General features: G+C 40.9%; 1 protein-coding gene across 1 annotated transcript; it reads left to right on the top strand.

Moving 5' to 3' along the window:
- Positions 1 to 1,063: 1,063 nt before the first annotated feature.
- TLR10 (toll like receptor 10) lies at positions 1,064 to 13,282 on the top strand. Its single transcript, XM_019928349.3, has 3 exons — positions 1,064 to 3,307; positions 6,862 to 6,946; positions 10,199 to 13,282. The coding sequence occupies exon 3, from the start codon at positions 10,287 to 10,289 to the stop codon at positions 12,720 to 12,722; it is 2,436 nt and encodes an 811-aa protein (XP_019783908.1). The 5' UTR covers positions 1,064 to 3,307; positions 6,862 to 6,946; positions 10,199 to 10,286; the 3' UTR covers positions 12,723 to 13,282.
- Positions 13,283 to 14,289: the final 1,007 nt, after the last annotated feature.

The raw sequence follows: 14,289 nt of genomic DNA, 5'->3' as shown, positions 1-14,289 counted from the left end.
TAATTTAAAGTTACTTGTGTGACTTGCATTCTTTCTATATTCTATTGGACAATGCTGCTATAGTCCTTGGTAATAAAGTACCAAATCTCTGCAAAATTATTAGGTTTCCACTGCTTATTTGTTTGAATTAAAATTTTCTCCCCTCCTTATACTCACTGAGTGTAGTAAATGAATGATAAATGATTTGAATTTCCTAACCATGTGAGAATTTTATTCACTTATATTTGTTTTTTAGAAATTCAGAAAAAAACTTCTGTCGCTATTTTCTCTTACTGATACTTATAACTAAACTAGAGGAGCTCTACCCAAATAACATATGTTTCATACTAGACTATGTGCTAGACTGCAAGAGCTTTATCTTTAAAATAAACCTCCATCCACTTGAGGTAACCCAAAGCTCTCTGTTGGTTGCAAATTTTATATGAAGGCAGAAATACGGCAGGTAGAAGTCTAAACTCAGGGGAAGGCATAAGGGAAGAAATGTATGTGAGTGACTGAATGACTACGTGGGGGGGGGGGCGGGGCGGCGAGGTGGAGGGATATCAGGGCACATATCTCTGAAGCCCAGAGTAAGAGGAGAGGGGGAAAAAAAGGAAGGAAAACGGAGAAAGTTTTTTTTTTTTTTTTTTTGCGGTACGCGGACCTCTCACTGTTGTGGCCTCTCCCGTTGTGGAGCACAGGCTCCTGATGCTCAGGCTCAGCGGCCATGGCTCACGGGCCCAGCCGCTCTGCGGCATGTGGCATCTTCCCGGACCAGGGCACGAACCTGTGTCCCCTGCATCGGAGAAAGACTTTTGAAGGGAATTAAAAAAATTCCTAGCGCTTCCCTGGTGGTGCAGTGGTTGAGAGTCCACCTGCCGATGCAGGGGACACGGGGTCGTGCCCCGGTCCGGGAGGGTCCCACATGCCGCGGAGCGGCTGGGCCCGTGAGCCATGGCCGCTGAGCCTGCGCGTCCGGAGTCTGTGCTCCGCAACGGGACAGCCCACAACAGTGAGAGGCCCGCGTACCGCCAAAAAAAAAAAAAAAAAAAAAAAAATGCCTAGCCAAAGATATCAGCACATATGGTTCTGAGCATACTATTAGGATTTAAAGATTTTAGAAATTCCAGGTGAAGGCAGAGGAAATAGTATACAAACTCTTAGGTACCTGAAGTAGTGAATATTGTGGGCTTTGGAGCCAGATAGACTCAGTTTTATTTATTTTTAAAAATATTTATTTATTTGGCTGCATTGGGTCTTAGTTGTGGCATGTGGGATCTTTAGTTGCGGCATGCAGGATATCTTAGTTGTGGCATGCAAACTGTTAGTTGCATCGTGTGAGATCTAGTTCCCTGACCAGGGATCTAACCCAGGCGCCCTGCATTGGGAGCACGGAGTCTTAGCCACTGGACCACCAGGGAAGTCCCTAGACTCAGTTTTAAATCTTGACTCCATCTCTTACCAGATGATGGCCTTGGGCAAGTTTCTTATTCTGACTGAACCAGATTCATCATCTGTCAAATGGGAATCATATATATGTTCTATGTCCTTTGTAGTGAGGATTAGCCAATATCTTATTTGCAATACTTTCTGCACTTAGGAAGAATGCAAGCTATAGTGATCACAACGACGATGATGATGACGACACAGAATACTACTCTCTAACTTGGCTTGACTTGTTTCTGGAAATTAAAAATGAGTAAAGAAAATTCCCCATTCACTGAGAGTGTAGAGTGTTTAAAAATGTTGGGCTATGAGAAAGGGAAGAATATGTCTTTGGACATGAAAAACTCCAAGTGATTATTTTTTCTTGAGAGGGCTGTATAGAATATGTGTACCAATCAGAGTCGTTTGAGAATTTCTGAGATGAAAGAAATTTTAGAGCTTATCCAACAAGCTAACAACACTCTCTCCAATATTTCCGACGGGCATGCATCCAGCACCTGACTTCATGTATACGTGAATGTAGACATGTTTGTATATGTTTACGTGGGCAGAAGAGCAGATTGTTTTTTTGTTTTTCTTTATAGTTATTCATTGTATGATTTTATCCCTACAACATATGCAGAAATACATACATTTTTACTAAAGAACCTCAACATAACTGTGAAAAAAATTTTGTGTTAAGGACCCCCTAATTTTACATTTGCATAAACCTATTATAATTATCCATTTAAAAACTGACCATCACGCACCTGTCGACAAATCCATTTGGAAATTTTCATCTTCCTTAGTGATCTCCAGCAGTGTCATCTGAACCTAAAGTCAAGTATAAATAAAACCTCAAAAAGTGTTGCTTTGAAAAAATTGATCTGTTCTCTGCAGTCTACATTAAAAAATGTCATGCTTGTTTTACCACTTCGTTTCAAGACAAGACTCTAATTAACCCCTTCCCACTCTCTTCCAGTCAGATTGCTGAAACTTTGGCGCCACCATTCCTATTTCTTCTTATTATCACTTGGCCTTCCCACCCAATTTGATGGGCGGCATGACTGATTCGAACCTTGAAGTAAAGCAGCATCAAAGTGCTCTAAGATGCTGCGGGAAACAGTATGGCAGTTCTGCAAAAATTTAAACGTAGAATTGCTATATGATCCAGCAATTCCACTTCTAGGTATCTACCCAAGAGAACTGAAAGCAGGGACTTGAACAGATATTTGTACATGTCCATGTCCATAGAAACATTATTCACAATGGTCAAAAGGTGAAAACAACCCAAATATCCACTGATGGATGAATGGATAAACAAAATGTGGTATATACACACAACAGAACATTATTCAGCCTTAAGAAGGGAAGGAAGGAAACTGTGATACATACACCATATGGAAGAACCTTGAACACATTATGCTAAATGAAAAAAGCCGGTCACAAAAGGACAAATATTGTGTGATTCCACTTATCTGAGGTACCGAGAGTAGGCAAATTTATAGAGACAGAAAGGAGAATAGTGGTTACCAGGGACTGAAGAGAGGGAGAAATGGGAGTTACTGCTTAATGGATATAGAGTTTCAGGGAGGGACGATGAAAAGGTTCTGGAGATGGGTGATGCTGATGGGTGAACAACTATGTGAATGTACTTAATGCCACTGAACTGTGCACTTAAAATGGTTAATTTTACATTACGTGTATTTTACTGCAATTCTTTAAAAAGTGATCTAAGATTGTATGAACTCACGCAACATGTAATGCCACCAGTATGCAGTAGAGGGCAAAGGAGCGTACGCTTCACAGAAAAGCTTGATTCAATCACTGCTCCAGCCAATTCTAGTCCTGTCTATGAATCATCCACACCTGCAGCTCTGACGGAGACGCTGCAAGCCTGAGGGTAAGAACTCTTTAGTTTTGTTTGCTGTTAACACTCATGAAAATGAAATAAGGGCTGCATAGTCTTTTCTAAAGAAAATGGGAGGAAAGTAGATTTGTTCAGATTTTCAGTATTTATTATTTTGCCTATACTAATCTAAATATTAATGATTAGTGAGTGACCTTGGGCTTACTATTGATCACTATTGATCTGAGGAATTGTCTTGCAAGTGCTTGAGGGTTTGGGTTTCCGGAAATTTATGACACCTAGCAGAGTATAAATAGCTTCGGAGAGAGGCACATAAGGTGGGAAGAGAGGAAGAGGCCACAGTGGCAACTAGTCCCGGCAACGGAATTAGCCTCGGTAAATCACACCCTAAGCTCTTTAATTTCAGAGTTTGAAATGCCTTCCATTTGGGTTCCGAAGGAACCAAATAGGTCTGGGTTCAAATTCATGCTCTACCGCTTATTCACTGGCTCGCCTTGGGCAAGTTACTTAACCTCTGAGTTTTAGCTCCTCCATTTGTAAAATGGGGATAAAAGTATCCAACATTTTGTTGGGCTGTTGAGAGGATTGAACAAGATAATGAATGTATGGAAAGCATTTAGCTCCATGCCAGGCAAACAGGAAACGCTCATAAAATGTCAGTCTTTCTTACTCTTATGTTGTAAAGATTATTCAACATTCAATGGGTTTTTAACCCCTTCTCCATTTTTTGTTTTTGCATCATTGGGAAAAGAGAAATTAGATGTTTAAGTATTCTTTGGCAAGCCACCAATAATCATTTCATGGTGTCTTTTGACTTGGACTTTTAAATCATAAACTGTTAAAGAAAGTCATTCTGTTTTTCACCTGCTTTCAGCACCCAGTAACAGTAGCATGACTATGATAGTAACATATTTATTGACTGCATCTTTCATCAAAAGTTTGTCCTACTTTTAAAAATGTTTAAATGAAATGCCATAATTTATATGCATTGCCTGAGAGAGAGGACCTTTTTATTTTATTGTATTAAGAGAAGTTCAGAAAGAGTTAGTTCCTCTCACTTCTTTAGAATAAGTTTCAGATGAGGTTGTGGTATTGGGCAGAGAGAAGAGTAAAACATGGGTAAAACATGAAAGCTATGACATCTCAACTCAGGGGATTCCAGATAAAGCAACTGGGTTGCTATAACTCCTAGACATAGTATTTTTCAAGGGCCATAGCTCCTAGACATAGGAGCAACTTAAAGTAAGTCGCTATGAACTGAAGTACTCTGTGAGATAATAATGTTAAAAACACCTCATCTTCTTAATGACTATAACTGCCAATGTCCTACCAAGCCACATTGGAACCTGAGACAAGAGGAAAAATCAGTAATACTAACCCTGTCTTTATGAAAAAATTTGATATTTTGTTCATTATGGATTTTATATTAATTTTAAAATATTTTATTAAAATATTATTTATCTTGATTACTGAGTTTCTTGGTGCCTCTTAAAATATGTGCCTGAAATCACCCTAGTTTTAGCCCTGATAACTGCTACCATTTGTGATATGCTAGGTGTGATACCAAGTGGTTTATATACATTATCTCTTCTATGCCTTAGTGATCAATTCCTATCACTAAACTCATTCTCTGATTATCATGCACTGCATCATAACAGGAATTCATAACTCCAATTAATTCATCCGATACATATTTTTGAGAGCATATTATGTACTGCATTGTGCTAAGGAATAAAAAGTGAGATAATTCATTTACTCATATATACATTAATGTATTTACTGAGCACATGCGATGTACCAGGCACTATTCTCTGTGCTGGGAATACAGAGATGAGCCAGATTGTCGGACCCCTTCTCTCATGGGTGTGAGCAGTGGGGAAGTAATCAACAAACAAATAAATGAACAAAAGTTTCAGATAGTGGTAAGTGCTCTATTTTGTAGAGAAATAAAATAGGATGAAGGGAATGAACACCAAGTTCATCTAAACGGCCTTTTTTTCCCATTTAAAAAAATTATTTATTTTGTTTATTTATTTTTGGCTGCGTCGGGTCTTCATTGCTGCACGCGGGCTTTCTCTAGTTGCGGCGAGCGGGGGCTACTCTTCGTTGTGGTGCGCAGGCTTCTCATTGCGGTGTCTTCTCTTATTGCAGAACACTGGCTCTAGGTGCGCAGGCTTCAGTAGTTGTGGCTCGCGGGCTCTAGAGCACAGGCTCAGTAGCTGTGGCGTATGGGCTTAGTTGCTCCGCAGCATGTGGGATCTTCCCGGACCAGGGCTCGAACCTGTGTCCCCTGAACCAGCAGGTGGATTCTTAACCACTGCACCACCAGGGAAGCCCAAAATGGCCTCTTTAGATTAGGTGGTCAAATCAGGTTCCTTAGAGGAGATAAACTTTAAGCCAAGACCTAAATGGTAAGAATGATCCAGCCAAGGAAGGATGAGAGAAGAGCATCCCAAGCTGAGGGAAAAGCTAGGGTAAAGGCCCTGAAGTTGGGGCAAGCATGATGTGGCCAAGGACCAAAGAGAGGGGCAGTATGATTGGAGTGCAGAGGGTCAGGAGAAGAGTTATGTGAAACGAGATCCCAGAAGGAAGCAAGACCAGCTCCTGGGAGACGTTACAATCCAGTATTGGGAGTTTGGATTTCATTCTAAGTGCAATAGTACATTAGGTAGGACATAGGCAGGGTGCTATAACAAGCGACCCCAAAATACAGTGGCTTCAACAAGACAGTGCTCTACATAACGGCTCAATCCATGTCAATCCTTGTAAGTAACTGACCTAAAACCTAAGCTGGGTGGCACTTGCAGACTTATTCACTGGGTTCCTTGAACTGTGTATAAGGAAACGTTAAAGACTCAGTATGATGTAGTGAGCTATAATTTCATTGATTAATGTATTATAGTGTATTTTGAAAACAGATTTATCTTGACTCACCCTAGAGAGACAAGATAGCAGAGTGGCTAAGAGCCCAGGCTCTGCACTCACCATGGGTTAAGTTGTGACTGTGAGGTGGTTACAGGGCCTCTCCGAGAGCCACCTTGTCTACCTGTAAAGGCTGAACAGTGATAGCACCTACCTTACAAGGTGGTGGTTGTAGGAATCAATCTACAGAAAGTCAGTGAATGGTAGTTGTTATCCAAAAAGATATCAGGTGGCCACTGCCTCATTTGCATGAGAGTCAATATGGCGTGGAGATGCTACTAGACATGCTGAATATATGGATTAAAATTATGGTATTGGCAACTAATTTATTTTGCTCGATTCCTAAAATCTGGAAAATAACCATGGACATAAAGTTATATCACAGAGACTCTTTTTTTTTTTTTTCCCAGTACGCGGGCCTCTCACTGCTGTGGCCTCTCCCCTTGCGGAGCACAGGCTCCGGACGCGCAGGCTCAGCGGCCATGGTTCACGGGCCCAGCCGCTCCGCGGCATGTGGGATCTTCCAGGACCGGGGCACGAACCCGCGTCCCCTGCATCGGCAGGTGGACTCTCAACCACTGCGCCACCAGGGAAGCCCGAAACTCTTTTTTTATGTTGGTATTTGTTCTTATTTTGATCATTGGATGGTATATTAAATGTTACAGAAAAAGGAGATGACCAAGAAAGGGCTGCATGGGATGGACTGGAGGAAACAAACATGGAGGGACTATCTCAGTGGAAAAGTGAAAGGTCAGTTCTGGGCCCGCCCCTCCTCAGCCCCACCCCCAACCAGTGCCTTTCATGGTCCTCTTCCACTGAGGGCACAATGGACAAGGAGTATCAAAAATAAACATTCTCTTTTCACACTCACGTCACAGGATGCTTGACATGACATTTCTGTTTCCCTTTTCCTATTTTCTATGAAACAATTTTATAAAGTATTTTCATTTGTAAGTTATCTTAGGAAATATCAACATGTTTTCTAGAATTCCTTCACTTCAACAAGAACAACCACAACAATAAAACCAGACAGGTTCTAGAGAAAGAAAAATCCAGATGAGAGCAGGTAATATGCCAGGAATCCTTTTGTGTTAGCTCTGCCAGTTTTTCTCCCCACCATCCCTGCATGGGTGCATACACACACACACACAACACACACACGCACGCACACACACACACACACACACACACACCACACACACACACGCACACACGCACACACACAACACACACACACACACACACACACACGCACACGCACACAGCTTCTCAGAACAACGGGACAGCATGAACAGTACAGAGAAGTCTCACTACACCGTGAGTTTGTCTCTTGTTCCTCCTGCTTGTCTATGGGAGTGACCAGTCTGAGGGAGACTGAGGGTCCATGAGTATTAGACACATGCAAGTAGAAGCAGGAAAACTCTCACCACTGCTAGTTACCTTCCCTTGTGTTTTCAGAGTTCCTGGTGTAGGAGGACGTAAAGTCGAAGAATTTACTAATTTAATAGTAGAATCTAACCATTTCTCACCACCTCCCTCTCAACCTTCTTTCTTGCATGAATTATTCCATAGTGTCCCGGGGCTCTCCCCTGCCAGGTTTGTGCCCTTCCAGTCATTTCCAACAGACAAGCAGAGGACTCATTAAGATGTATGTCAGAATCTGCCACTCCTCTACTCTACGTCCTGTACTGGTTTCTTATTTCAGTCAGAGGAAAATCCCCAATCCTTACAAGGTCTGACGTCTTGAATCCACCTCCCCCAATTCCACAAGTCATTCCTCACATTTTCCAAACATGTCCCCCCGCCATCAGGTCTCTGAACTTGTACCTGCTCTCTCTCTCCAGAATACTCTATCCCCAGACAACAAGTGGCTCACTTCCTCACTCCCCTTAGATCTTTGCATGAAGGTCCTGTGAGGCCTTTTTAGACCATTCTGTACAAAATATCACTCCCCAGTCACCCTCAGGTCCCCTCATTTAGTTACTTTCTTTCTAGCCCTGATCACCACCTAACAGATAAATTTATTATTTTGTGTATAGTCTCTCCTTTCTTACCCCTTACTAGAATATAAGCTGAGTCAGAAGAGAAATTCTATCTGTTCTATTCACTGTTATATCCTCAGTGGCTAGAAAAAGTGCCTGGCAGAGTAGGTACTCAATAAATATCTTGAATAATAATATGAAATTCTTAGTTCTCCAACCACCTCTGTTCTGTGTCTAATCAAACCCTTGAAGCCTGGTTCTTCTCTCAAAATCCTCAGAATTCTGCATCCATGAGTTTCTTCATCTATAAAATGTGGGTAATAGTACTTCTCTCCCAGAGTTTTGTGATGGATAAGTGAGATAATATACGTGAAGTGTTTAGTATATCTCTTAGCACCTCAAAACGCTTCAAGAAGTGGAAATTGTTTCTATCATTATCCCTATTTGGCAGTGATCCAGATTGCTTTTGCCACCAACCTAAAGACATATGGAGGCACAAGGACAGGAACCATCATGTTTATTTCCGTGTTTTGGACTTTCTATACACATGGCCAAGTGTTATTGAAAGTCAGATATTCACTCAAGAGACTCTCTATGTTCACAAATACAAAGTTGAAGAAAAACTTCATGGCATTAATTCAGGGGCCCACAGCATTCAGTGATGAAGAATTACTTTCACTGAGAACTTATGTCCACACAAAAACCTGTAACAGATATTTATAGCAGCTTTATTCATAATTGCTAAAACTTGGAAGCAACCAAGATGTCCTTCAGTAGGTGAATGGATAAACTGGGGTACATCCAGACAATGAAATATTATTCAGTGCTAAAAAGAAATGAACGATCAAGCCATGCAAAGACATGGAAGAAACCTAAGTGCATATTACTATGAGAAAGGAGCCAATCTGAAAAAGGAACATACTGTATGATTCCAACTATATGTCATTCTAGAAAAGGCAAAACAATGGAGACAATAAAAAGACAAGTGGTTGGGCTTCCCTGGTGGCGCAGTGGTTGAGAGTCTGCCTGCCAATGCAGCGGACACGGGTTCGAGCCCTGGTCCGGGAAGATCCCACATGCCGCGGAGCAACTGGGCCCGTGAGCCACAACTACTGAGCCTGCGCGTCTGAAGCCTGTGCTCCGCAACAAGAGAGGCGGCGATAGTGAGAGGCCCGCGCACCACGATGAAGAGTGGCCCCCGCTTGCCACAACTAGAGAAAGCCCTCGCACAGAAACGAAGACCCAACACAGCCAAAAATAAATAAATAAATTTATTAAAAAAAAAAAAAAGACACGTGGTTGCCAGCGGTTGTGGGGTGGGCGGAGGATGAATTGGCATAGAGGATTTTTAGGGAAATGAAAATACTCTGTATGACACCATAATGATGAATACACGTCATCATGTATCCATAATGTATCCAAACCCTTAGAATGTACAACACCAAGAGTGAATGATAGCATAAACTATGGACTTTGCATGATTATGAGGAGTCAATGTAGGTCCATCCGTTGTAACAAATGCACCACTCCAGTGTGTGTGTTGATAATGGGGGAGACTGTGCATGTGTGGAGGCAGGAGGGATATGGAAAATCTCTGTACCTTCCTTTCAATGTTGCTGTGAATCTTAAACTGCTCTAAAAAAATCTTCATTTTTAAAAATTTCTTTTCATTTTCTTAAAGCTTTCGGGCTATCAAAAGAGGATGTGGCAGGGGGGTGTTGAATATGACCTAGCAACGCAGTTCCTAATTTGAACTGGGTGAGAGGAACTTCTGCCAGCTATTATATATCTATCTCCCTTCTGGGAATCCTGACATGCCTCAGTGATGGGGGTGTGACACAGTACCTGGCTTGGAAATCTATAAGCCAAGCTCTGAGATCAAGTCAAAGACTCAATAAATGGGTTGGAACCCTAATCCAGATTCTTGGTGAATACAGTCAGATGTTGGCATTAAAAAAAAAAAATCCTACAGGGTTTAACAAATCACATAACCACTTAACATTATATGTTGTCTTTCCAGGATTTGAACTCATCTTCCTCATTCATATGAGGTGATGTGTGAAAAAAGTCATCTGAGGTGAATCAGTGATAAAATCCTCAGAATTACAATGAAACAGATCAGAAGCATTTACGTATTTTGCAGTATTGTTACGTCAGTGCATAGTGGGGCTTCAAAGCTGCCAGAAGAAACAGAATTGACCACCAACTGCTCAAACGCGTCTTTAAGAAAGGTTCCTGAAGACTTGACCCCAACCACAACCGTACTGGATTTGTCCTACAACCTCCTTTTTCAACTCCAGCGTTCAGATTTTCATTCCCTCTCTAAACTGAAAGTTTTGATTCTATGCCATAACAGAATCCAAGAGCTGGATATCAAGACCTTTGAATTCAACAAGGAGTTAAGCTATTTAGATGTGTCTTACAACAGACTGAAGAGTGTAACTTGGTTCTCGCTGGCAGGTCTCAGACATTTAGATCTGTCCTTCAATGACTTTGACACTGTGCCTACCTGCGAGGAGACTGGCAACATGTCACACCTGGAAATCCTAGGTTTGAGTGGGGCAAAAATACAAAAATCAGATTTCCAGAAAATTGCTCACTTGCATCTAAATACTGTCTTCTTAGGATTGAGAACTCTTTCTCATTATGAAGAAGGTAGCCTGCCCATCTTAAACACAACAAAACTTCACATTGTTTTGCCAATGAACACAAATTTCTGGGTTCTTTTGCGTGATGGAATGAAGACTTCAAAAATATTAGAAATTACGAATATAGATGGCAAAAGCCAATTTGCAAGTTACGAAACTCAGCAAAATCTTATTTTAGAGAATGCCAAGACATCCATTCTGTTACTTAATAAAGTTGATTTACTCTGGGATGATCTTCTGCTTATCTTCCAATTTGTTTGGCATACGTCAGTAGAATACTTCCAGATTCAACATGTGACTTTCGGAGGTAAGGTTTATCTTGACCACAATTCATTTGACTACTCGAATACTGTAATGAGAACTATAAAATTGGAGAATGTACATTTCAGAATTTTTAATATCCCACAGGAGAGAGTCTACTTGCTTTTTACCAAAATGGATATAGAAAACCTGACGATATCAGATGCACAAATGCCTCACATGCTGTTCCCTATCTATCCTACAAGATTCCAATATTTAAATTTTGCTAACAATATCTTAACAGATGACGTGTTTAAAACATCTATCCAACTGCCTCATTTGAAAACTCTCATTTTGAAGGACAATAAATTGGAGACACTTTCCTTGGTGAGTTGCTTTGCTGGCAACACATCCTTGAGGCACTTAGATCTGAGCGAAAATCTGTTACAACATGAAAATGATGAAAATTGCTTGTGGCCAGAAACCTTGATCACCATGAACTTGTCGTCCAACAAATTTGCTGATTCTGTTTTCAGGTGCTTGCCCAGAAATATTCAAATACTTGACTTGAATAATAACAAAATTCAAACTGTCCCTAAAGACATTATTCACCTGACATCCTTGCGAGAGTTAAATCTTGCATTTAATTTTCTAACTGATCTTCCTGGGTGCAGTCATTTCAGAAGACTCTCTGTTCTGAACGTTGAAATGAACTTAATTCTCAGCCCATCTCTGGAGTTTTTCCAGAGCTGCCAGGAAGTTAAGACTCTAAATGTAGGAAGAAATCCATTCCGATGTACTTGTGAATTAAGAGATTTTATTCAGCTTGAAAAATACTCAGAGGGCATGATGGTTGGGTGGTCAGATTCATACATCTGTGAATACCCTTTGAATCTAAAGGGGACTCAGTTAAAGGATGTTCGTCTTCCTGAAATATCTTGCAACGCAGCTTTGTTGATTGTCACCATTGTGGTTATCATGCTAGTTCTGGGGACGGCTGTGGCCTTCTGCTGCCTCCACTTTGATCTGCCCTGGTATCTCAGGATGCTAGGTCAATGGACACAGACATGGCACAGGGTTAGGAAGACCAGCCAAGAACAGCTCAAGAGAAATATCCAATTCCATGTGTTTATTTCATACAGTGAACATGATTCTGCCTGGGTGAAGTATGAATTGATTCCCAATATAGAGAAAGAAGATAGTTCTGTCCTGATTTGCCTTCATGAGGGAAACTCTGACCCTGGCAAGAGCATTACTGAAGATACCATAAACTGCATTGAGAAAAGTTACAAGTGCATCTTTGTTTTGTCTCCCAACTTTGTCCAGACGGAGTGGTGTCATTATGAACGCTACTTTGCCCACCACAATCTCTTCCGTGAAAGTTCTGATTACATAATGCTTATCCTACTGGAACCCATTCCGCTCTACTGTATTCCTCCCAGGTATCCTAAGCTGAAAACTCTCATGGAAAAGAAAGCATACTTGGAATGGCCCAAGGACAGGCGTAAGTGTGGCCTTTTTTGGGCAAACCTTCGAGCTGCTATTCGTGTTAATTTATTAAAAACCAGAGAGATGTGTGAACTGCAGACATTCACAGAACTGAATGAAGAGTCTCGAGGTTCTGCAATCTCTCTGATAAGAACAGACTGCCTATAGAGTCCCACCCACCCCTAGGGAAATCGGGACCTGAATATACTGTTAGGATATAAATTGACACAACCTTTATCATGGCAATTTGGCAATATCTATTAAAATGAAAAACTATCATTCCTTCATGTCAGTTCCTTGAAGGAGCTCTAAGAATGTATCCTATAGAAATGCAATTTGCAAAGGTTTATGTAAAGAAGGTATTCATCCTGGCATTGTTTGTAATCATGAAAAATTAAAAACAGCTCAAATGTCCACAAAATAAGGATTGATCTAACAAATTATAGTACATTAATGTAACAGAATATTACACAGCCATTAAAAAATGAGGTAGCTCTATATTTTCTGGTATGGAGAAAGTTAGATCTTGGTTTATACATTGAAATAGGAGTCTAAAGGAATATATACCTGTACATTGGTGTGGTAACAGTGGTTAGGGTCTGGAAGTTTGGATTACAGGAAGCATTTGGTTTCTACGTTGTATATTTCTGTAATGTTGGAGTTGCTTAGAATGAATCTATACTTCTTTTGCAAGCAGAGAAAACAATAAAGATAATGTTAAAAGCCTACACATCCTACTCATGTTGTTTGATCGTCCCTTCTAGCCTCACAGTTCATTGAAAGAAAACAAGCTCTCTTGAATTTTGCAGTTATATTTCAAAAACAAACATCAAGAACAAACATGTTCTTTCCCTATTGGCTCACCCACATGATAAAGGAAGGAAATGCCTTTAAGATCTGACACCAATCACCTCTTGCACCCTTGCAACCCATCATTGAACCCTATCAAATTATTGGCCCTTTCCCAGAACACTCATCTCCTTTCATGCCCCCAGACTCTAGAACTTGGCATCATGTCTGCCTGTGATACCTTTCCTGACTTAGTTCGTTTAGGAAATCTTACATATCCTTCAGGTGCAATCCAAATGTCGACTCTTCTTTGAAACTTTCCTCATTTCTTCCCCCAAGCATGATGTTCCTCTATTCTCTACAACACTTGGGACATATTTTCATCACCAAACTGATGATATATCTTTAAAAAACATCCCTTTCTTACTCTTCTATGAACTCCTCAAAGGTGAGGACAGACTTCCCTCTGCCCTTGTATCAGCGGCAGTTTGCTCAGTCCATGGTTCAGAAAAGATGCTCAATGAATGTTTATGGAATGGACATTGGGTTAGCTAGAGGAACTTAGTAGGGACTCAACTGGCTTCAGGATAGAGAGTGGAATTTGAAGGCAAATTCTGAGAACCTGAAGAGGAAGAGCAGGCATAGGTGAAAGGAAGAGAAGACTGAGAACCCAGAATTGACGGATTCCTGAGTACAGCTTCACTCAGGTGAATTTGCCAATATTTGATTGTTCTTGACTTACAAAAATATCTGTTTCAGCTCATTCAAGCTAATAAAACCAATCTAAGCAGGCTAAAATTGGGCTCGGCATCTACTGTATTTCCTTATAGTTTGTGGTCGTACGAATTCCTCACACTAGTAGCCATTAAAAAAAGTGGACTCGAGAAGGTCAGCCTGAGAGTGTAGGGAGAAGGCTGGTGTCAATCTAGAAGCCAGGTTGTACTTC

Source organism: Tursiops truncatus, chromosome 5 (genome assembly GCF_011762595.2).
Source record: "Tursiops truncatus isolate mTurTru1 chromosome 5, mTurTru1.mat.Y, whole genome shotgun sequence".
NCBI lineage: Eukaryota > Metazoa > Chordata > Mammalia > Artiodactyla > Delphinidae > Tursiops > Tursiops truncatus.
The sequence above is the reverse complement of the archived record's forward strand: the minus strand, read 5'-3'. Positions and strand labels throughout refer to the sequence as shown.